Raw genomic sequence first — 25,355 nt, 5'->3', positions numbered from 1 at the left:
TCTTACACCATCATGTTCCACTGCAATGATGACATTCCTACTTATCTTGCACTTGATACTATGTCATGTGACTATCGCTCTTTCCGTCTTCTGCATGATATCTATTCGTTTGAATTTTCTTCCAACATCTAGACCAGTTATTACTACGATGTGATGTACAAACATGATTACTATACTGGTATGATTTTTTGTCCCTTGTTACTACTTTGTATCCTCTCAAGAGTTTCCTTTAATCTAACTATGATAAGTCTTTCTACAAAACTCCCCTCGCATTGCTAATTTGATGTGCCAGCACCCTTAACTCACATATCTTTTTCACGTGCCATCTTTTTCACGAGTCGTCTAATAGTTATTACCAGTTACACATGGACTAAGGCGTATTGTAAGTCACAATGTCTTTTCTTCATTCCTTTTTACTGATACTATGTAATATCTTACTTCTTAACATTGGTTTTCTTGGGTATTTGCAGTCACTTCTGTTTTGAACCTAATAATCACCCATCTCACAGTAAATCCAGGAATAAAAGCACGGGCTGGTTACAGCCCAGCACGTCACATACATGTTCGGAACAAACCCATCTTTAAATTATCTCTAAAAGGTCTACCAGTGACCTCTAATTTGTTTGTTCTCAATTGATTACAGCCTTGAGAAAGTCCCAGGTGGATTCACCATAGAGGGTGCAACACGTGTCGGCGACTGTTATTGACTCACATTCATCAACTTTTCGGATGCATTTATGAATCAATGATTGGCATTGCTTCGCACTACTTTCAACAAATATCTTCGAATGGATCTACGAACCCATGATTAAAGACTGTGTACATTTGGCACACTATCAAGCTCTATTGCCTAGTCTTTTTTCTAATTATCATATGGATTACACCTTTCGTCGAATTAATGGGAAATCCATTCTAAGGTTTTTCTTTTATTGGTTGAATCATCTACGTGGGTTCTCATCCTTCACAAGTTTTGGACTGTTTTTGACTTTGTGTACGTCAGGTTCTTGGTGAACCTACAAGCCCTATATATCCCGCAACCAGAAGGGTCTAGCGGACCTAAGAGTATATTGCTTTTAAAAATCTACCATAGTTAGAAAAAGTTACAGATGAAAACATAGACACAAATGGTTGTTTTTTCCGACTCAATTTCAAATTGTTTTATTTCAACTATTACTTTCTATAGGAAAATCCTGAAGGATCACCATAAATGACCTCTTGCTGAATTCAGAATTGTGCCTACCTTTCACAAAGGTATATCTTTCTGCTATCCACTATAGGTTTCACACCCTTTTCTGTCACTAACTGGAAGGCAGTTGAAACCATAAAAAATAGTAAAATGGGGTATGTCCCAGTAAAATGGCAAAACTGTGTTGAAAAATGTGGTTTTCTGATTCAAGTCTTCCTGTTCCTGAAAGCTGGGAAGATGGTGATTTTAGCAGTGCAAACCCTTTGTTGATGCCATTGGGAGAAAAAAAATAGACGCTTTCTTCTACAGCACGTTTTCCCCATTTTGCCCCCCAAAAAACTGTAGCTGTATTTTAGCTAATTTCTCAGTCTCCTTCAGGGAAATCCACAAGCCCCAGGTATTTTTAGCATCCCCAGGATGTTGGAAAACAAGAAAGCAAATTTGGCATGTGTAGGAGGCTGGCCTGGTTTGTAGTGGGTACCTTGGGTACTTACACCAGGTCCAGTTATCCCTTATTAGTAGATTAGTGTTGTTCTAGCAGATTAGGCTGAACTAGGAGACATGCAAAGATCCTGCAATACCACTTATAGTTACACAATACTTAAACACAAGTAAAGACAATACTCAGTGTTACCAAAAATAAAGGTATTTATTTGGGTGACACAGTACCAAAAATATCTTAGAGACAATACTCCTTCTGGAGGTAAGTATTATACACAATATATACACGAGACAGCAAAATTAGACAAGTAAATAGTCATAGAACAATGCAAACAGTAAGAAATCCTGTAGAATGCAATGGGGGAAAAAGGTCTAGGGCCAACACAAACCATATACTAAGAAAGTGGAATGCGAATCACAAAACACTCCCTAGACAAGTGTAGTGTGTGCAAAATTGCTGGGAGGGTAAGACTACAGTAAAGGTAAGTAAATTACCCCATCCCAGAGCCCAGAAAAGCAGGAGTAAAGTACTGCAAGTTTCCTTAGGACACACTACACCTCGTTTTGGGGATTTTGCAGCAGTCAACCAAGTTTGCAAAGAACAACTGCTGCTGTATTGGACCTGAAGACCTGCAAAGGAAGGGGACCAAGTCCAGAAGTCGAAAAAAGTTCCAGGAAGGACAGGATCCCCTGCCAACCCAGAAGAGGGCGCAAAAGAGTCCCTGGTTAGCCGAAGACTGCAGGAATGCACCAGAGGGAGATGTCAGCGGGTTCCTGCATGATGCAAAAGATGTCCCACGATGTGAAGATCATTGCAGAGGAGATTTTGTGTTGGAAGTCGCCAACAAGCCTTGGCTACAACAAAAGTGCGTTTTGTGTGAAAATGGCACTGGATGGACCCAAGAGGGACCTGGGGGCCTCCACTCTGTGTGAGGAGGAAGAGGGGGGCTCTCAGTACTTTCGAGAGCCCTTAGGATGCCAGCCAGCACCCCCAGGAGTAGCAGGATCCGGTTTCAAAGGAGGTGCAAAACGCGGGTGGTGAAGCACAACAAAAGAAGGTCCCACGCCGCCGGAGAACAACTCAGTGAGTTGTGCATCACAGGATGGAGTGCTGGGGACCTGGGCCAGGCTGTGCACGAAGGAATTTTGTAAAGAGTGCACAGAGGCCTCAGGAGGTGAAGAAGACGCAGTACACAGGGGTACCGTCGCTCTCGGGGAAGGCATGGTCTTACCTCCTCCAAAATGCGTCAGCAGGACCTCAGGACAGGCTATGTCGATGATGTCCACCCTCTGTGTCCTTATGAGCACGCTCGTCACTGTGAGAGGAGTCCCAGGGTACCGGTCGTCGGTACTGGAAGGTGCCTGCTTGGAGCAGGGGAGTGACTCCGTTCTTGTGTGGCAAGAAAAATCCAGTTAAGAATTTACAACACCAATACCTCTATTCAGCAAATGCGAGACCCATTGCATTGCAAATGCATGTTCTTCTGGGTTGTGAAGGATTGTCCCTGTAGCGGAGGCCACATTTGGAGCACAGCCATCCATTCTTGAGGCCACACTACTCGAAGAATAAACAAAGAATGGAATAATCCTGAGGCCAAAATGGCGGCGTTTCCATTACATGACCCAATAATTCAAAGGTGAACAGTGGAAGATAAGAAGGCTGGTACAGGCAGCACACATACGAGGGGCGATTGCTTCTGCACTTGGAGGTCAAATGTTAAACAAGTGGCAAAATAGAATCCAATTTAAGGCTGCTTCAGTGAGCTAAGCGGAAAATAGTATGGAGGAAAAACCTAAAGTCGATCTGGACTTCATTGGTCGGGTGGGCAGTATTATCTGCCTTTAGTACAAGTTTATCCGTTATCACTGTTTGTTCTCATAGTTTACTCAGGGCGTTGACGTTGGAAAAGCTGGAGCCAGTGCTTCTTAACCACTGTTGCTTCCTCTGGGTGACTTTCCATTCTGTTTTTGGGTTTCGCCTGCGCTGCGCTTGTGAAATCTAATGTATTTAAACTAAATCTCAAAAGGGGCTTAGATCCCACCCCCTTGCTTTCCTTGCTTTCATTGGTTCCTGTGCTAGTCACTTACTTTTCCTCCATTTCTATTGGCTGGCATGCTATTTTTTCCATTTACCAATGCTTTTTTTCCTTGTGTGCTCATGTGTTTGGTGTTATCTGCATCCTGAGGCCCAAGTACTGTGTACATCCGCTTTGGTTTTGGCACTCACCGGTCCCCCCGGGGCAACACGCACTCACCAGTCCCCCCCAGGCTGAAGTGGGCACCCACTCTAGTGCTCCCTTTTGTTCCAAGGCTGGCGCAGCCGCTGTTATGAACTTCTGTTATAAGAGCTCACTGATGCAGGGTCAAGTGAAAAGCAGGACAGGGTCCGTTTAAGTTTTTTAAATAATCCGATTGCTGTGTTACATTTCACTGTGTTCTGGGGCTCCACATGATGTTTGGAAGCAGTTTGAGCCTCCAATTGATCCCTCTCTCCGTTTCAGCTTTGTAATTAATAGTCTTCCTTGTGTTTCATTTCAGTGTTACTTCCAGTGGCACATTTTCCCGAGGTAATTAACCTCACTCGGCATGAAGACGGCCTGCTCTTAGATGTGGTTTCCTAACTTATGTTGCACAACTATCCACCAAACTAAAACTAACAAAAAAAAATATTAATCACATTGGCAAAACCTAATACATTTACCAATGCTTGTTTACACTGATATGCCTTTACTGGAGGCAACAAAGGCTATGCAAGTCAGAAGAGCCTTCCCCTAAAAGAACAGTCTGTGCCCCTGTAAACAGGACTCACTTGTGAGGCGCAGCTTGAGAGGCCCCCCCCTCCCCATTCATGACTAGCCCAGGGCCTTGAGCACATGTTTGTGATTGGCCTCTGCTGCAGCTGTTCCCAGAATGGCGCAATGCCAGCTGCCACTCTGAGTTAGGAGGGGAGATAAACTGATAGATTGGCTGCTGTTAGAAATGGGGTCTATGGTTGGCAGTCAGTTTACACTCTGTCCAAGCAGAGACCCTCACTCTAGTCAGGGCAAGGGAGATACTCAATTAAGATAACCCTTGCTCACCCCGTTGGTAGCTTGGTACAAGCAGTCAGGTTTATCTCAAAGGCAATGTGTAAAGTTTTTGTAACAACACACACAGTAATGAAGTGAAAACACAACAAAATGGACACCACACCAGTTTAGAAAAATAACCAATATTTATCTAAATCAAACAAGACAAAAACAACAAGAATCCAACATACAAAAATAAAGTTACAAATTTTTTAAATAATAGAATCTTACTTCATGGAAAACAATGGAAACTATGTTGTTACATAAAGTACCTGGCTTGTGTCAAAAATAAAGCCGCACGTGCAAGCGTGCGTCGGGAAAGTAAGCAATGCGTTGATTCCTTACTCGCAAGTGAGTCTGTGCATAATTTCTTCCCCAGTCGGGTAAGTGATGCGCCATTTTTCTCTCCATAAGAGAGCGGTACGTTGATTTCCGGGCGGGGCACCTCGGATCCACGCAGGTTCACATTGATTTTGAAGCCCAGCGATGATGCATGTGAAATCCGGCCGCACAGTGATGGAAAACCACACTGCGTGGGGTGTGTGTCGTTTTCAGCAGCCGCAGGCCAGTGTTGCTTTGTTTCTACAGCCGTTAAGCAGGTGATGCGTCAATTTCCCAGCTGCGATGCAGGAGGTGCGTCGATTTCAACCATGAGGCAGGTGGTGCATCATTTTTACAGCCGCATTGCATGTGGTGCTTTTAAATTTTCCCCACACAGCTTCCTAGGTGTGGATTTCAGTCCTTATTCTACAAGCTTCAACTTTCAAGGGCCCAGGGAATGGGTTGGGCACCCCTTGACATGGCAGGAGTCCAGTCTTTGTCCTCTTTAAGGCAGAAGCAGCAACTGCAGGCCAACCCAGCAAAGCACAGTCACAGGCAAAGGGGCAGTACTCCTCCCCCAGCTCTCTCTTCAGCTCCTTGGCAGAAGTTTCTCTTGGTTCCAGAAGTAATCTGAAAATCTGGAGTTTTGGGTCCACTACTTATACCCCTTTCTTCATTTGAAATAGGCAAACTTCAAAGGAAAGTCTCTCTTGTTCACAAGATCCTGCCTTGCCCAGGCCTGACCCCAGACACACACCAGGGGGTTGGAGACTGCATCGTGTGAAGGAAGGCACAGCCCATTTAGGTGTGTCAGCTCCTCCCTCCACTGTAGCCCAGATGACTCATCAGAATCTGGATGCAGGACATCCATGTGCACCAGCGCAGGGGAAAGGACAGGAAAGCGTCATATTGCCGTAAATACTGCCCATTCCTGAATGGCTCAGTACAATGCAGCAAGGTAGATTAGGTACGTTGGAGTAGATTGGGGCAGTGTGGAGTGGAGTGAGGTAGATTGAAGTGGGGAGGGGGGTAAGATAGGGGTGGAATAGACTGGGGTAGTGTGGAGTGGGGTAGACTGAAGTGGGGTAGATTGTTGTAGGTTGAAGTGGGGTAGGATGGGGTAGGGTGGGGTGTACTCGGGTGGAGTGGAGTGGGGTAGAGTGGAGTGGGGTAGGGTGGGGTAGATTAGTTACGGTGGAGTAGACTGGGGTAGTGAGGAGTGGACTGGGGTAGACTAAAGTGGTGTAGATTGTCAGAGGTTGAAGTAGGGTAGGCTGAAGTGGGGTGGAGTGGGGTGTACTGGGTAGGGTGGAGTGGAGGGGGGTAGATTGGGGTAGAATGGCGTGGAGTGTGGTAGATTGAAATGGAGTAGACTGTCACAGGTTGAAGTGGGGTAGGCAGGAGTGAGGTGTACTGGGGTAGGGTGGAGTGGGGTAGAGTGGAGTGTGGTGGGGCAGGATGGGGTAGATTAGGTATGGTGGAGTAGATTGGGGTAGTGTGGAGTGGAGTGGGGTAGACTGAAGTGGGGTAGATTGTTGTAGGTTGAAGTGGGGTAAACTGGAGTAGGGTGGAGTGGGGTAGAGGTAGAGTGGGGTATATTAGGTACAGTGGATTAATTTAGGGTAGTGTGGAGTGGGGTGTACTCGGGTTGGGTGGAGTGGGGTAGAGTGGGGTATATTAAGTATGGTGGAGTAGATTTGGGTAGTGTGGAGTGGGGTGTACTTGGGTAGGGTGGAGTGGGGTAGATTGGGGTATATTAGGCCCAATGGAGTAGATTGGGGTGGTGTGGAGTGGAGTAGCGTTGGTTAGGATGGAGTGGGTTAGATTGGGGTATATTAGGTACAGTGGAGTAGATTGGGGTAGTGTGGAGTGGGGTAGATTGTTGTAGGTTGAAGTGGGGTAGGCTGAGGTGGGTTGGAGTGGGGTGTAGTCGGGTAGGATGGAGTGGAGTGGGGTAGAGTGGAGTGGGGTAAAGTGGGGTGGGGTAGTGTGGAGTGGGGTGCACTCGAGTAGGGTGGAGTGGGGTAGATTGGGGTATATTAGATACAGTGGAGTAGATTGGGGCAGTGTGGAGTGGGTTGTACTCGGGTAGAGTGAGGTGGAGTGGGGTAGATTGGGGTATATTAGGTACAGTGGAGTTGATTGGGTAGAGGGAGTGGAGTGGGGTAGGGTTGAGTGGGGTGTAATGGGGTAGGGTGGAGTGGAGAGGGGTAGAGTGGAGTTGGGTAGAGTGGGGTATATTAGTACAGTGGAGTAGATTGGGTTAGGGTGGAGTGGGGTGTACTCGGGTAGGGTGGAGTGGGGTAGATTGAGGTATATTAGGTACGGTGGAGTAGATTGGGGAAGTGTGGAGTGAGGTGTACTCGGGTAGGGTGGAGTGGAGTGGGGTAGATTTGGGTATATTAGGTACGGCAGAGTAGATTGGGGAAGTGTGGAGTGGGGTGTACTCGGGTAGGGTGGAGTGGGGTATATTAGGTACGGTGGGGTAGATTGGGTAGGGTAGAGTGCGGTAGGGTGGAGTGGGGTGTCCTCAGGTAGGGTGGAGTGGGGTAGAGTGGGGTATATTAGGTACAGTGGACTGGAGTGGGGCAGGGTGGAGTAGGGTGTACTCGGGTAGGATGCAGTGGGGTAGATTGGGGTATATTAGGTTCGGTGGAGTAGATTAGGGTAGGATGAGTGGGGTGTACTCGGGTAGGGTGGAGTGGGCCAGATTGGGGTATATTAGGTATGGTGGAGTAGATTGGGGTAGTGTGGAGTGGGGTGGAGTGGGGTAGAGTGGGGTATATTAGGTACAGTAGGGTAGATTGGGGTAGTGTGGAGTGCGGGAGCGTGGGGTGGGGTGCAGTGGGGTAGATTCGGGTATTTTAGGTACAGTGGAGTAGATTGGGGTAGCGTGGAGTGGCGTGCACTCGGGTAGGGTGGAGTGGGGTATATTAGGTGCGGTGGAGAAGATTGGGGTAGCGTGGAGTGGGGTGTACTTGGGTAGGTTGGAGTGGGGTATAGTGGGGTATATTAGGTACGGTAGAGTAGATTGCGGCATTGTGGAGTGGGGTGTACTCTGGTAGGATGGAGTGGGGTAGAGTGGGGTATATTAGGTATGGTGGAGTAGATTGGGGCAGTGTGGAGTGGAATAGTGTGGGGTAGGGTGGAGTGGGGTAGATTGGGGTATATTAGGTACTGTGGAGTAGATTTGGGTAGTGTGGAGTGGGGTGTACTCGGGTAGGATGGAGTGGGGTAACGTGGGGTGTATTAGGGACGGTGGAGTAGATTGGGGCAGTGTGGAGTGGGGTGTACTCGGGTAGGGTGGGGTATATTAGGTAGGGTGGAGTAGATTAGGGTAGGGTGGAGTGGGGTAGATTGGGGTATATTAGGTTCAGTGGAGTAGATTAGGGTAGGGTGGAGTGGGGTAGTGTGGAGTGGGGTGTACTCGGGTAGGGTAGAGTGGGGTAAATTTTGTACGATGGAGCAGATTGGGGTAGGGTGGGTGGGGTGGTGTAGGGTGGAGTGGGGTAGAGTGAGGTATATTAGGTACGGTGGAGTAGATTGGGGTAGTATGGAGTGGGGTGTACTCGGGTAGGGTGGAGTGGGGTATATTAGGTACGGTGGAGTAGATTGGGGTAGTGTGGAGTGGGGTATATTAGGTATGGTGGAGTAGATTGGGGCAGTGTGGAGTGGGGCATACTCGGGTAGGGTGGAGTGGGGTAGACTGGGGTACATTAGGTAGGGTGGAGTAGATTTGGGTAGGGTGGAGTGGGGTAGTGTGGAGTGGGGTGTACTCGGGTAGGGTAGAGTGGGGTATATTTTGCACGATGGAGCAGATTGGGATAGGGTGGGTGGGGTGGGGTAGGGTGGAGTGGAGTAGGGTGAGGTATATTAGGTTCAGTGGAGTAGATTAGGGTAGGGTGGAGTGGGGTAGTGTGGAGTGGGGTGTACTAGGGCAGAGTGGGGTATATTTTGTACGATGGAGCAGATTGGGATAGGGTGGGTGGGGTGGGGTAGGGTGGAGTGGGGTAGGGTGAGGTATATTAGGTACGGTGGAGTAGACTGGGATAGTGTGGAGTGGGGTGTACTGGGGTAGTGTGGAGTGGGGTGTACTCGGGTAGGGTGGGGTATATTAGGTAGGGTGGAGTAGATTAGGGTAGTGTGGAGTGGGGTGTACTCAGGTAGGGTAGAGTGGGGTATATTTTGTACGATGGAGCAGATTGGGGTAGGGTGGAGTAGGGTAGGGTGAGGTATATTAGGTACGGTGGAGTAGATTGGGGAGTGTGGAGTGAGGCATACTCGGGTAGGGTGGAGTGGGGTAGACTGGGGTACATTAGGTAGGGTGGAGTAGATTGGGGCAGGGTGGAGTGGGGTGTACTCGGGTAGGGTAGAGTGGGGTATATTTTGCGCGATGGAGCAGATTGGGGTAGGGTGGGTGGTGTGGGGTAGGGTGGAGTGGGGTAGAGTGGGGTATATTAGGTACGGTGGAGTAGATTGGGGTATTATGGAGTGGGGTGTACTCGGGTAGGGTGGAGTGGGGTATATTAGGTACGGTGGAGTAGATTGGGGTAGCGTGTAGTGGGATGTACTCGGGTAGGGTTGAGTGGGGTAGAGTGGGGTATATTAGGTACGGTGTAGTAGATTGGGGTAGTGTGGAGTGGGGTATATTAGGTACGGTGGAGTAGATTGGGGAGTGTGGAGTGAGGCATACTCGGGTAGGGTGGAGTGGGGTAGACTGGGGTACATTAGGTAGGGTGGAGTAGATTGGGGCAGGGTGGAGTGGGGTGTACTCGGGTAGGGTGGAGTGGAGTGGGGTAGATTGAGGTATATTAGGTACGGTGGAGGAGATTGGGGCAGGGTGGAGTGGGGTAGAGTCGGGTAGGGTAGGGTGGCGCAGTGTGGAGTGGCAGATGGGTGGCGCACATGCAGCCTCATGGAAGCGCTGAAATGAATGATTAGGGAGGGCTTTAGTGCGGTGCGACCAGTGCAGCTGCACCTGGTGCTGACTCTGGTGGGGTGGGGGGGGGGGCTGTGTTTTAAAATAAGTCATGGGTTTAAAAGTATGCTGCAACAATTTTCGGGAAACAATAAAAATGCTAAGGTTGGAAAGTTGTGTATAGGCAGTTTTGACTCATCATGGGGTAGCTCGGAGGGTTAATGTGCCTGCTGCAAAGGACCTGCACCAGGCGGATCACAGAACCGACAGTGAACTGTAGTAGCGCTTAAAAACATGAAATGTATCTCAGAGAGAGAGGAGCTGTGGAGAGATGAGGGGCACTGCTGGAGGGTGGTAGTGAGGGAATCCGAGGAGAAGGAGGTCATGTAGGGGCAAAAAAAGACTGTCGCACCAGGAGCCCCCGGAGCTAAAGACGGCCCTGGTGCGGAACATAGAATAAAGTGAAAGGGTAGAAAACCCAGAAGTACCCCGACTGTCCCTGGAGGGCGGAAGGACACACATTAAAGAGAATGAGTTGGTGCCTGGTCCGGGCTCCGTCCGAGCACCTTCAGTGTGCACAGTCAGTGCACTGAGGCCGGACCTAAAAACACTGTGCTCCAGGTTAAACCACTGCCCCCCTCCCCTACCCCAGAGCACCCCCCCACCAATCAGAGGGAGGAATAGAAACCAAGGAATGAGTGCGAGCATGGGGGGGGTAGGAGCACGGACTTCAGGGGTACAAAGCCCCCCATTGTAAGTCTTTATCCGCAGCTCACAGCAGTGGCCCCCGCCGCCCCCACCCCCCAGAGATGCTTGAGAGGGTGGAGTTGGTGCAGACCGGACCTCACACATAAAACTGCCCCGTCCCCCCCTCGCAGCCCCCACCGCAGCGCTACCAGTACCTGTGCACACAAGTGCTTCAGTGCCTGGAGGGGGCAGTAAGCGCTATATAAATCCCCATAACCCACCTCTCTGCAGCCTCTGCCCCCACCCCAGCTCCATGCATTACAGCACTTGCAGTGCCTGGAAGGGGCAGTAGGGGCAGTAGGCGCTATATAAAGAGCTATAACCCACCTCCCTGTAGCCTCTGCCCCCCCAACCCCCTGCAGTAGAGCTCCTGCAGTGCCTGGAGGGGACAGTAAGTGCTATATAAATCCCCATAACCCACCTCTCTGCAGCCTCTGCCACCCACCACCGCTCCATGGAGTAGAGCACCTGCAGTGCCTGGTGAGGGCAGTAAGCGCTATATAAACACCCATACCCACCTCTCCGAAGCCTCTCCTGCCCCAGCTTCAGGTATTTCTTCAGATACTCGATGCATCTCCCCTCCAGGTAGTCCTTGTCTCGCTGGGCGATGATCCTGTCCGAGTTCCATCGGTCCTGTGTGATCTTGGCCGCATCCATGGCCGCCGTGAAGGTCAGTCTGTCCTTGTCCAAGCTGATGAAGTCGTGTCCGTCAAAGGCGTCCTGTAGGAACCCCCTGATGGAGCCATCGTCCCAGAGCTCACAGCCATACATCAGCTGGACCATGTGGAGACCTGAGGGGGAGAGGGATAGAGGAGAGAGTGAGGGGCTGAGAAGAGTGAGGGGCTGAGGAGAGTGAGGGCCTGAGGGGGGAGCGAGGGTCCAACATCTCCAGGGAAAGAGTGAGGGGAGCCACAACCACCCCCCCCACCACCTACCAACAGGGCCATCTGCCCAGAACTCACAGGCGGACATGTACTGGACACTGTGGAGAACTTAGGGTGGGGAGAGGGAGTGAGGGGACAGGGAAGAGAGGGAAGTGGCTGAGGAGGGGGGGGGGAGAGGACAGGGAGCGGCTGAGAAGGGTGAGGGGCTTGGGAGTGCAGGGAGAGGAGAGTGAGGGCCTAACACCTCCATACAGACAGTGGGGACAGGCCCCACCTGCTGTCCTCAAACCCCCCCTACTCCAGGGGCTCACTGTATAACATGGGGTGGGGGGTCTTATCAAGCGACAATAGAGTGAGGGCCTCACTGAGCAGCGTGATGAGCCGGGGGTGAGGGGGTGCAAAGAGCGATGAAATCATCAGGAGACCAGAGGTGAGAGGAGGGGACAGAGTGAGGGACAGAGTGGGGGGGAAGGCAGAGTGAGGGGGGGGCAGGGGCCAAGAGAGTCCTTCGCCCCCACCCTCGGCGGAGCTGTTCACCCGGAGCATGTGGAGACCTGGGAGGGAGGGCTGAGGACAGGGAGTGAGGGGGAGGACACAGGGGCTGAGGAGAGCAAGGGGGGAGAATGAGGGCTGAGGAGAGTGTTGGGGGAGAGGAGGGGTGAGAGATAGAGCAGGACTCATGAGGACCTGAGGAGGGGGTAGGGTGCCACACCTCAAGGCAAAGAGTATAGACAACCCTGCCCCTCTGATTGATCTGGCCCCCTAACGGGGTGGGGGGCTGAAGTGAGATCTGGTGGAGGGTGGCACAGAGTATGAAGGAGAGTGAGACCCCTGGGTGGGCGTGCATGTTACTACCCCCTCTAACTCCAGGGGCAGGCAAAAATACTGACTCAAAATGGTCTGCGTGACTGCATCTGTCACCCCTTTCCCCAGACACCCGCATCCCCAAACACTGCCCCCCCTCACCACTCACACCCCCTCTACTTTCGTTCCCTCCCCCAAGTCGAGTTCAATTCTCAGTCAAACACCAGGGTGTAGCTGTGTCCTTCCAAACCCCCATTACTCACTTCCAGTCTTCATCTGTAATTACCCTGGTGTCACTCACCCCGGGTCTGGTCTTCTCTCTCCTGGTGTCATTCATCCCTGGTCTGGTCTTTCCTCGCCCTGTCTCACTCACCCCCAGTCTGGTCTTTCCTCTCCCTGTGTCAGTCACCACCGGTCTGGTCTTATCTCCCCCGGTGTCACTCACCCCCCCACTCTGGCTGACCCACGCCCCCAGTTTCGCTCACCCCTGGACTAGTCTACCCTCCCCCGGTGTCACTCACCCCCAGTCTGGTTGCCCCTCCCCCGTGTCACTCACCCCATCTGGTCGGCCCTCTGGTTGCCCCTCCCCTGCTGTCACTCACCTCTGGTCTGGTTGCCCCCCTCCCTTAGTGTCACTTAACCCTGGTCTGGTCTCCCCTCCCCCAGTGTCACTCACCCCCGGTATCACTCACCCCCTCTGGTTACCCCTCCCCCAGTATCACTCACCCCTGGTTACCCCCTCCCTCGGTGTCACTCCCTCCCTATGGTCGCCCCTCCCCTGGTGTCACTCACCACTGGTCTGGTCCCCCCTCGCCCTGTGTCACTCACCCCGGTCTGGTCTTCCGCCCCCCCGGTGTCACTCACCCTCCCCCCGGTCTGGTTGCCCCTTCCCTGGTGTCACTCATGTCTCGTCTGGTTGACCCCCTACCCCAGTGTCACTCCCCTCACTCTGGTCGCCCCCACCAGTGTCACTCACTCCCAGTCTGGTTGCCCCTCTTCTGGTGTCACTTCCCCCTCTGATCTCTTCCCCGGTGTTGCTCACCCCTGATCTGTTCACTCTTCCCCCGGGGTCACTCATCCCTGGTCTGGTTTCTTTCTTCCCTGGTGTCACTCACCCCCTCTGGTTGCCCCTTCTCCCCCGGTGTCACTCACCTTCGGTCTGGTCACCCCTACCCTGGTGTCACTCCCCCTCTCTGGTCCCCCTCCCTGGTGTCACTCCCCCCTCTGATCCCTCCCCCGGTGTCACTGACCCCCTCCCTCGGTGTCACTCACCCCCAGTCTGGTCCTCCCTTCCCCGGTATCACGCACCCCCGGTCTGGTTGACCCCCTCCCCCGGTGTCACTCACCCCCGGTCTGGTCCCCCCTCCCCCGGTGTCACTCACCCCCTCTGGTTCCTCCCCTGGAGTCACTCACCCCCGGTCTGGTCCATCTCTCCCCTAGTGTCACCCCCCCCCCCCCCCTCTGGCTGAGCCCCCTCCCCCAGTGTCACTCACCCCCGGTCTGGTGTCCCTCCCCCGGTGTCACTCCCCCCCTCTGGTCCCCCCTCCCCAGGTGTCACTCACCCCCCCGTCTAGTTGACCCCCCTCCCCCGGTGTCACTCACCCCCCTCTGGTCTCCCCTCCCCAGGTGTCACTCACCCCCCCGTCTAGTTGACCCCCCTCCCCCGGTGTCACTCACCCCCCTCTGATCCTCCCTCCCCCGGTATCACTCACCCCCGGTCTGGTCCCCCCCTCCCCCGGTGTCACTCACCCCCGGTCTGGTTGACCCCCTCCCCGTGTCACTCACCCCCTCCCCCGGTGTCACTCACCCCCAGTCTGGTTGACTCGCTCCATCACGTTCCTCACACTGGCCTTGAGCACCTGCTCGTTCCCTCTGTGGCTCTCCGTGTTCCTCTCCCAGTACTGGGGGTCCTCGGCTGTGATCCCCTCCATCCAAGGGGCCCGGGGCTCCATCCTGCGGCTCTCACTGGTGTAACTGGCGATTGGGACGTCATCCACGTACCCCACAGAGGAGTACTGGGGGACCCCGGGGAGAGGCCCGGAGAGAGAGGAGTCAAAGTACCGGAGGGAGTGTGAGCCTGGGGGGGGGGAGGAGAGAGGGTCAGACAAGAGAGCGCGGACCCCTCCCCCGCGGGTAATACCTTCACTCTGCACACCACTGAGCCCCCACACAGCACTGACACCCCGACACAACACTGACACCCCCACAGCACTGACCCCCATACCATTGCCCCCACACAACACTGACCCCCCCACACACCACTGACCCTCCACACAACACTGACACCCCCACACCACTGACCCCAACACAACACTGACACCCCCATACACCATTTATCCCCCCACACACCACTGACACCCCCACACAGCAATGACACCCCCGCACCACTGACCCCCCTAAACAACACTGACCCCCCCACACAACACTGACATCCCCCCGCCCTCGCTACCGCGTACCTCAAGTAAAGTGGGGGCCCTGGGGAGAGCGAGAGCTTCTTGATTGGGGAGGGGATACCGAGAACCAATGAACGGACCTCAAAGGAGGGGTCTCTGTGGTACAGCAAAAAACATATCCCCCACAACGTAAGACAGTCCCTCCCCGCTGACACTCACGCTCCAGACTGAGAGAGCTGTGGGGGGACTCACTGCCCTGAAGGCCCCCCTCCCCTCTTTGGGTAATACTCCCCCCACCCTCCCACAAAACAACCGCTGTCTAATAGGGGGAGGAAATGGGGGGATTTGTCCTGGAGCATTAAACGGTTTCACGGCGATGACACTGCAGGGCCTCTAATTACATAACCATGCTCCCTTCAAGGGTGTAACCACACTCCTTCAATTGTGTAACCACGCCGCTTCAAGGGTGTGACCAAGCCCATTCAAGGGTGTAACCACGCCCCATCAGCGCTGAAGGTGGGGGCCCTGGATGTCTCTAACAACAGCCCCCACATCTGTTTGAGCAGGAGAAGTGTAAGAAATCCCCACGAGGGCCCCCTAGGTAAACTACTCTCTTATCGACCCAGCAAGGATTAAAGTGCGAGTGTGCCCTGCACTGCCTTTCACTCAATGACTGCAGGTGAAACAACTGAATGTACAGAGCTGGGATGGAACATAGTACTCCGGGACCCCATAACTGGGGCAGTGGTATAAGGGGATACCTTCCATCAAACATTTTGACAGGTGCCCCACCCCGTGATGACGTAGGCAATGACGTAGGTGTAGGTGAGTCACGTGGGTTGTGACATGGTGTGATGCCGTGTTAGTCACATGCCCTGATGCTGTCCCTAGTGTGTAGGTCTAAGGGTTGTGTGAAATGGCGGCTGTGCAGTTGTGGGGCATGCTTCATGGCCTAAGAGGACAAGTCTGGCCATGTTCATGCCGGCAGGGTGGTTGGGCTGCAATTGTGCCTCCTCAGATGGAGGAGCGGAGGAAGTACAGAGCCTAATAAGTGAGGCCTAACAGGCCACATGGGGGTCTTCAGGCCGAAACGTAGTTTGTAGAGGAGTTGCTGACCACCACCCCTAGTATCTTATCTGGTCCAGTTGTTACTGGTTACGTCAGACAGCAAACTTTCAGCCTAGGTTTTTGCAAGTCAGAATGACCCATAGGTGTCTTCAGGCAGATATGTAGTTTTCCAGAGGACTTGCTGCCAACCACGCATAGTATCTTATCCGACTGACTTGTTACTGCTTACGTCAAACAGTGAACCTTCAACCTCTGTTTTTGTAAGTCAGAGTGACCCATACATGCTAACAGATGTCAACGTGGAAAGTGGTAGCCCCCCTGGTGAAGTATTAGGAAAGTGTAACCATGAAGCATAATATATTTCTGAGCTCACCTCTCAACACTACCTATGCATAATTAGCTTGGCACAGCAAGTATAAAAAGCCTCAATGGGGTCCAAACACATAAGCATCTCACAGGACTCTTTTTGTGAGCGGGGAATTGAACCTTGCGGAGAGCAGGGCTCCCAAGACCAGCACAGAGAAAAATATGAAGGGCAGAGCGCAAACTGGTAATGCAAACCAGCTTATACTGAAGGTAAAAACTATGGTCTGTTTGTATATTTTTGTAATGTAATTCCAAATTGCTGCTGTCTCGATTTGCCAAGCACACACAGAGCATATATGCCATCTACTTCGAATACTACTATTTAAGGCCTTTGTAGGGGTTCCTACTACCCGGTAATGGAAGACGACTACAAGTGTTGGTCACTATACAGTGTTTTTATTCTTTATGAATTGTCAATACAGTCAAATGTGCTCAGTCTATATGTGTGTTTTCTCTCTTCTTCCCCTTTTCTTCTCTCCTCTGGTTTTCCTTATGGTTGAATAATGTTCTTCTTCTCTTCTCTATTTTAGGATTATCTTTCGGAGAAGTATTTAGCCATCGTGGGGCCCAAGGGAAAGAACGGAAAAAACAAAAATAAAGGTAAGTGAACTTTTCTTTTCCCTCTATATATATCCTAAAGGCGTAGGGAGTGCAGGGATAAACCACCAAGCAAGTGTGAATAGAGCCCAGTACAAAAAGGTGCAATTGACAATTATAGAAAAATAAACGTTCTTTTGCAAAGTTAGAACGAGGCAAAAATAAATATATTTGGTCTAGAAAGTTTACTTTCATTCACCAGAATGTTCAATAGTCTTTTGTGGAGCCCAAGTGTCTGCACCGACGTAAGGAAACCGTTCTGCTCCTCCTAGAGATTGTTTTAGTTAAATAACCCTTTTACCACCAGTATCCTGAGGGATTCAGAAGGCAGGCACGTACCTCTGGCATCCGTCTGGCCCCTCTGCGGTGGTGCCTTCCGAGGTAATGTCGTAGACTGCGATGCTTCTGCTCTGTTCCTGTCCGGTGTCCTGCTCTCACTCCCCGTCCCTTCGTCGTGTTTCCTCTTCTCTGCTCCCTGGGATGCGCCATCTTCCTCACGTTCTGCCCTTTTAACCCAGATATCCGGGTTGTCGTCCCTTGACGACACTTCCGGGTGTTTGAAGGCGCCCCTGGGCACCGTTCTACGGGTCCCAGGATATCGTTGTGGAACAGGGTTGTGCCAACCCTGTTACACATAATTCCCCTTGAGCAAGGGTGTTCGAGACTTTGGCCAAGAGGATGTCTGAAAAGGTAGTCGGCAGTGACCAACTGATGACCCGGGAGATGTTGAACCTGGAATACAAGTGGTTGGAGTTCCATGAACCATCGTAAGATTCTCGGGTTGGTGTCCTTGTGACGTGACAGCCAAGTAAAGGGGGGGGGGTCCGTATGCAATACAAAAGAGTGACCCAACAGATAGTATTGTAGGGTTTCTATAGCCCATTTGATGGCCAAACATTCCCCTTCTATGACCGGATATTGTTGTTCTCTCAATAATAGCTTCCTACTGATGAACACAATGGGGTGGTTGTTATAGTGTTCATCCTTTTGATATAAGACAGCTCCCGTTCCAACGTCGGAGGCATCTGTTTGTAAATAAAATTGTTTCCCAAAATCAGGACAGCGTAATACAGGTTCAGTGGTTAGACTTCTTTTGAGGATTTCATAACTATGGTGTTGTATGGAGCTTAGCTTCATTATCTTTGGAGCGTTTTTCTTTTTTTAGGAGGTCCGTTAATGGGGCGGCGAACGTAGAATAGTTCGGGATGAATCGTCTGTAATATCCCACCAGCCCCAAAAAGGACCGTACTTCTTTCGGGGTTGGTACCCTTAAGATAGCCTCCACTTTATTCAACTGAGGTCTGCTCTGGTCGTTTCCTATATGATACCCAAGGTAAGCGATAGTAATGCCTGCCATTTTACACTTTTCAGGATTAGCAGTCAGTCCTGCTTCTCTTAGGGTATGGAATACCTTATCTAAGTGATGTACATGGTCATCCCAGGATTCACTAAAGATCACAATGTCATCGAGATATGCGGCTGCATAGTCGGTATGCGCTCGTAGCAGTCTATCCATCAGTCTCTGAAATGATGCCCGGGCCCTGTGCAACCCGAAAGGGAGGGCTGTAAAATGGTACAACCCAGACGGAGTAGAAAACGTTGTTTTTTCTTTATCAGAAGGGCATAAGGGAAACTGCCAATAACCCTTGGTGAGATCTAACGTGGTCATATATTGTGCTTTACCAAGTTTTTCAAACAATTCCTCAACTCGAGGAATGGGATAGGTGTCAAACTGGGATATATTGTTTACTTGTCTAAAGTCAATACAAAACCTGACCGACCCATTGGGTTTAGGTACCAGAACAACTGGGGAACACCAAGGGCTGACTGAGGGTTCTATGATCCCTAAGTGCAACATATTTTGGACTTCTCATTCTAACAATTGTTTCCGTGCTTCTGGAATTCTGTAAGGAGGTAGTCAAACTATTTTACCCTCTTGAGTTCTAATATGGTACTGAATCAATGGTGTTTTCCCAGGAAGTGCGGAAAAGAGATGTTTATGTTTGTATATCATCTCTTGTAACTGTTTTGTTTGTGCTGGAAGAAGTGTGGAATTAATGGAGGGAACAGGGGCTGTTGATTCACTGGGCTGTGGGTATAAGTTGATTTCTAAGGCTTTTGTATTGTTGATAAGGAACCCTGTTCCCGATGGACCAGGAAGTCCATTAGCTTCTTCCCATTTTTTTAATAGATTAATGTGATAAATCTATGTTTTTTGTTTTTTTTGGGATAATTCAACTTTATAAGTAACAGGACTTAGAGCCTCCGCGGTGGTGCCTTCCGAGGTAGCGTCGTAGACTGCAATGCTTCTAATCCGTCCCTGTCCTGTGTCCCGCTCCCGCTCTCCGTCCCATCGTCAGCTTTCCTCTTCTCTGCTCCCGGGAACGCACCATCTTCCTCGTGTTCTGCCCTTTTAACCCAGATATCCGGGTTGTCATCCCTCAACTACACTTCTGGGTGTTTGAAGGCACCCCCGGGGCACCGTTCTACGGGTCCCGGGCTTTCATTGCGGAACAGGGTTGCGCTGACCCTGTTACAGCCTTTTTTTCTTCTAAAATGTATTTATTATCATTATTATGATATTCTATTTATGTGGTACGCAAACTGTATTTTAAGTATGATAAAATGTGTTTGGGGTGCCCATAGCAAACCCTTGCATCCCTTAGCCTATGGGTGTCTGGTGTTCTGGTCACACCGCAGGCAGCCCTGTATAGTGGTGCTAAATGGAAAGGTTTGCGATTTAAAAACACATGTTGAAAAGTTCCTAGTGCATGCAGCCTTTAGGAAACAATAAAAATGTCAATATACCACTTATAATTAATGTGCCTACTAGTGAGCGCTAGTTTTTACTCTCCATAAAGTAGCACGGAAGGTTAATATTCCTACTGCAAAGAACAGAATAATATTTTATGCAGACTGGTGAAATGCTAGGTAAAGCCAGCCTTTATATGCGCTCTAAAACAAAATGAATGTCTGTGATGGGGCTATGGCGAGATGGGGGGCATACTTTGTTGTGTGGTTAGGCGGGAGTGCCAAAAATTTATGTTACACTGGGGGCCACAGGGCTTGAACCTGCGGCCCCCACTGAGACCATGCTTGTTCAGTTAATAATGGGTCTCAGCGCCGCATGCGGCGCTTCGACGCCCGTTATTAACCTAACATTGCCTGCTCTCAGGGGGGGTCAGAGGCTCAAACCCTGAGGCCCCTGAGAACATGCCTGTTATGTAATGGCGGGGGTCGCAGCGTCACATGCGCTGCAACGACCCCCGTTATAACCTAACATTGCCTGCTCTCAGGGACTGTAAGCTCATAGCCTACAGCCCCTGAGAGCAAGCCTGCAAAGTTAAGGGCTGGGGGGTCACCGGCTGCATGTGGTGCGACGACCCTGGCATTAGCCTAACACGGCCGGCTCTCAGGGATCACAGGCTCAAGCCCTTCGGTCCCTGAGACCCTGCCTGTTAAGTTGGTGATGGAGGCCGTGGACCTCGCACTAGACACCCTCTAACCCGAGGGGCCCGAGCCTCACGTGTTTGGAACCTCAGGCCCTTTAAGTCCCAAGGGGCCTGAGCTGGCACGTTTTTTTTTTTTTTAAAGGATAATACATTTTTTTAAAAATGCATACAAAAATAATAATTAAAAAAAAAGAAAAACAAAACAATTACTGGGGCAGAGGACACAGAAGCATGTTCAAATCCATCTCAAGACAATACCACAAAATCACCAAAGGCGCCCCCCTGCCAGACCATATTGATGCCAACACCTACAGACACAAAGAAGTCTTTGCCATAGTGAAGAATTTCACCTCTTCGGGGGCCGTCTCCATCTCGATCACCATCTCGCAGGGCCTCTGCAACAACTTCTTCAATTCTTCAGCAACAAAATCACCACCTTTTAAAGCAATGCAACCCACAAATGGAACCAGTAGACCTTGCCAAATGTCTCCTGATCTTATCCAAAGAACCAATGCTAAACACATGGTCCATCATTACCCCAGCAGATACCGCCACCACAATGAAGTCCATCCACTCTGGAGCCCCATCGGACCCCAGGCCCCACCACGCCTACTCCAGAGGACAGCAGGCCATCAGTGCAATGCTCACACCCAATCTGAGTGCCTCCATCTCTTCTGCGACCTTCCCAGATGTTTGGAAAATGCAGAACTTTCCTCCCATTGATAAAGAAACCCCCTGTGGACCCTTCAACGGTTGCCAACTACAGAACGATGTCCAAGCTCCATTTGCCTGCCAAGCGCTTAGAGAAAGTCATCAACAGACACCTCACTGAATACGTGAATGAGCACCATCTCCTCGACACCACTCAGTCTGGTTTCAGACCCAACCACAGAATGGAAACTGCCCTCATCGCTGCCATGGATGACATCCGCATGACTCTGGACAGAGGAGACACGGTGACCCTCATCCTCCTGGACCTCTCCGCAGCATTTGACAGTCTCCCACCCTATCCTCAACCAACGCTTACACGACATCAGAATCCAAGGACATGCATGTCGATGGATCCGCTCCTTCCTGACTGGAAGATCCCAGTCAGTCAGCCTGGCACCTCATCTATGGACTTCCACGGGGATCTTCAGAGCCTGGCCCTCTTTATCGCATACATGAGCCCTCTTGTCAGCATCATCCACTATCAAAACATCATTGACCTCTCCTAAGCCGATGACACACAACTTACCCTCTCCCTCACGGAAAAGACACCCAGTACCCAGATCAAGACTTCATCAGGTGGCGAAGAGACCTAGGACCAACACCCACCACCCATACCAAGGGGATCCCCTAGGGATCGTCATTGACAGCAATCTCGATATGACCACCCAAGTCAACGCAGTCACTGCCTCATGCTTGCATACTCTGAAGATACTAAGAAAGGTTTTCAAATGACTCCCTATCAGCATCTGGAACACCGTCACATACACACTGGTCACAAACGAGCGGGACTACAGGAACACTCTCAATGCCAGCATCAACACAAACTCACCAGAAAGCTGCAGACTATTCGGAACTCTGCAGCCACCAGACTCAGGGATATTTTGGTCCAGACCAAGCATTACTTCCTTTCGAGGTCATTGGGCCCTGGAGCCTCTTCCAGTTCCAGTGTCGCGGGCCATTTCCATTGTGGGCAATAGTCGGTATCTTATGACAAAACGCATCAAACCGCTAGACCTAGGTCTACATACCCCTTGGGAGCAGAGAACCAATACAATTGTAATTCAAGTAACATGATTTACATGATGGAACGCCCCTGTAGGTTACGCTACATCTGCACGACATCAAGGAAAATGAAGACAAAGATCAGGGAGACTGTAACAATATCTGTTGGGAAGAGTCTTCAACAAAACTGACTGATCTATAATGGAGGGCGGCCAGTAAGGCAGGGTCGGTACAGCCGCACATCCAGTACAGAGCGGAGGCTTTTGACTCAGCTATAAAGGAGGGTACTGAGGCGGCCCGGAGCTGCTGCAGGTCACACAGGAAGTCAGTGAGACACGCCTGCACTGTCAGGAGAGTGGTTTTTGGTCCACAAAACCTTTACAAAAGCTACTCCTGTTATCCTACATGTACCATTGCTGATTAAGGCCCTTATTATAACCCTGGTGGAAAAGTCGTAATAGGGAGCCTGACACACCACCAGCAATGGTGGTATTCTGGCGCCCACAGCCTTGGCGGTCTTTAGGAAAGACCGCTGAGGTTGTAATGAGGGCCTAAGTCTGCTAACTGGCTCAAATGTTCGTGTTTTTTTTAAAGGACACATTAGCCCACTTCCTGTGGCACTGAAGGGGACTATTTTGATGGCGGATGTGCACACTTTGCACAAACTAAACGCTGTCACTCATATCGATGGCAGCAAATGGCTGAAATGGGCAGACCCATGCCCCCCTGCTGTGTGCTGTGATGGGCGGAAGCAAGGTATGAATGACAACTTCACAGACCAATGGATGAAGACTGCTGATTAAACCCCTGTGTGTAAGTTTATTATCTGTTGTATGATTTTTATTTTAAAACAAGTCTGGCAAGACAGCTGAAGCTCTCCTGGAGGGCCAAACCTACAAAGGGCTCCACAGTAGGGGAACCCCCAGGGGCCAAGTTAACATAACTTGGGAGTTTTTAGAGAAAGTCTTCGTGTCTCCACTGCATTTCAAGTACAATAGAAGTGTTTATTTAACACACTGAACTGATTTATCTCCAAAAAGAACTCACCTCTGGTGTAAAACAGTTGAGAAAAACCAATACCCATCCAGTGGCTGAACTGCACAATGTATAACAAGGAAATCAGGGCTCAGTGTTTGCTCCTGTGCTTCACTGCCTTGTGTGATCCCAGTGCAGTTGCAGTGTCTTCTTCCCATGATCAGCACATCTGAGGGCGCCATGAACTACATCAGCTCGGGACGTGCCTGGTACAAACTCCTCTCGTACATGGTTTACTTGACTATAACATTGTTCAATGTATATTAACTATTTAGGGGCAGGTGACAACTGACTTCCCTCTTGGTTCACTTCTGACATTATTATCAGCGCGGTGGGGGAGGTGCGGATCATGAACGTTTTATGTTTATAAACTATCACTTCCAATAAATGTCACTCAAAGCAGTGATACAATCTAATGCAGACATTCTTAACCTAGGGCCTGCGACCCCTACTGGGGGTCCACAAATGTTTTGGACATTACACAATGTTATTAGATTAAAGAGGCTGGAATACACAAAAACATAAATAAGCAGAATGTAAAACTGTATATTTCAAAACACTCTAAATGTGAACGACTGGAAATTGCAGGATTTAAATTAAGTTGGTGTCTTTAGACAATTTTTGGGAGCAGCTCAAGCACAGTAGAGGGAATCTAGTACGGCGACTCGTGGCCTCGATCGAAGGTCTGGTGGACTCGATCGAAGGAATGGTAGTACTCGATCGAAGGGCTGGTAGTACTCGATCGAAGGGCTGGTAGTACTTGATCGAAGGACTGGTGGACTCGATCGGTGGACTGGTGGACTCGATCGGAGGGCTGGTGGACTCGATCGAAGGACTGGTAGTACTCAACCGAAGGACTCATGGCACTCGATCGGAGGACTCATAGCACTCCATCAAAGGACAGGTATCCTCGATCGAAGGATGAGTAGCCTCAATCAAAGGACAGGTATCCTCGATCGAAGGTCTGGTAGTACTCGATCGAAGGTCTGGTAGTATTCGATTGAAGGGTGGGTATCCTCGATCAAAGGACAGGTATCCTCGATCGAAGGTCTGGTAGTACTCGATCGAAGGACTGGTAGTACTGGATCGAAGGACTGGTAGCTTCGATCGAAGGACTTACTGGTGGATTTGATCGAAGGACTGGTCCGCGCCGACAGAGAGAGCATGCACTTGAAGCAGAAAGAGAAGATGATACATTAGAGCAGGGGTCTCCACCTTTTCTGTATGGAGATCAGTGGTGCAACTAGACCCAAACTTCGGTGGGGGCTAACACTTCCAGCAAGTGGTGCAGGTCATACATTTCAAGCAATGCGGGCAGAGATATCTTCATTGCCAATATGAGGGAAAGAAGTGACAAACTGTGCAGTTCAAACACAGTGGCCACACCCATCTGAATATGATTGAAAGATTGGAGTCTGTGGTTATTCCGGTTTCTCACTTGGCTGAGTTGTTTGGTGGTGGGTCAGGTTGCTGAGATTATCTTGTGGTGTTTGATCCATTTGTTGCATATGTCTATTTCGATTCATTACATGTTTATTTTCCTGTGATTAGAGATCTTCCTTTATTTGACCACTTGAGCCATTGTCCATTTAAGTGTGAGTCAAAGTCAGATGGGTTTTCATACTTATATGCTGTTTGTGTATTACTTGCGTCACAGTGATAGCTGAAGTTGAAGGAGGTTAGGTCCGGTGGAGAGCGAAGGCAAGTGCTATAGAGGAAGTGGAACTGTTAGGTACATTAGTTGTGAATTGAAAGAAGCTGACTTGAAGGGATAAAGTTAGACAATCATCTGTCTGATAGAAAAGATGCAATCTGCTTCAGTTTGCCCCTGTTTGTTTAGAACTATCTGTAGAAGATTGGGAGGATGAATAGTATCAAAGACAAGGAAGAGTTCAAGTAATAAGCCTGCTAGTACTCCAATGCAGATTTGTCTTAAAGCAGAACTTTCTATCTTTTTTGACTAAAAAAGCTTGTTATTGGCCAGAAGTAAAAAAAGATCTTGTTTCAAGGCATGTTTGTTTTAGGAAGGGTTTATATAAGACATTTCGAGTTCCTTTAGGAAGATACCTCTACTCAAGGAGTTGTTTACAGTTCTAGCTGGATGGGCTACAGGTCCATGTAAGAGGACATTGGTCTTCAGGGATCTAGCTTGGTGTGACTCAGGGGATGTAAATCTCACATTTCCCAACTAAACAAGTGGGAAAAACCAACACAGGCATAACAGACCTCATTCTGGGCCCCCAGACCCAACTGCCAAGCCAAGAGTGAAGCTATGTTTCTGTTGGTCAGCTGGTGATTCTGCTGGTGATCCTGCTCGCCTACAAGTGTTTGCAGCACTGATGATGTCTTCTGTGGTCAGGAG

The 25,355-nt window shown here is 50.2% G+C and overlaps 1 protein-coding gene across 3 annotated transcripts in view; it reads right to left on the bottom strand.

Moving 5' to 3' along the window:
* The window catches only part of LOC138301431 (saoe class I histocompatibility antigen, A alpha chain-like), a 290,409-nt gene that overhangs the window by 182,760 nt on the left and 82,294 nt on the right, over positions 1-25,355 (bottom strand). For all 3 annotated transcript variants that reach the window (XR_011205105.1, XM_069241923.1, XM_069241922.1), the window contains exons 2-3: positions 14,177-14,446; positions 11,200-11,472 (exon numbers count right to left, since the gene is read on the bottom strand). Coding sequence is in view for 2 of the 3 variants with exons in the window: in XM_069241923.1 (XP_069098024.1) it covers positions 11,200-11,472; positions 14,177-14,446 (543 nt within the window). In the remaining variant the exon portion in view is untranslated. The remainder of the gene's footprint in view (positions 1-11,199; positions 11,473-14,176; positions 14,447-25,355) is intronic.

This window comes from Pleurodeles waltl, chromosome 6 (assembly GCF_031143425.1).
Source record: "Pleurodeles waltl isolate 20211129_DDA chromosome 6, aPleWal1.hap1.20221129, whole genome shotgun sequence".
In the NCBI taxonomy this organism is placed as follows: domain Eukaryota; kingdom Metazoa; phylum Chordata; class Amphibia; order Caudata; family Salamandridae; genus Pleurodeles; species Pleurodeles waltl.
This window is presented reverse-complemented; position numbering and strand designations above follow the sequence as displayed.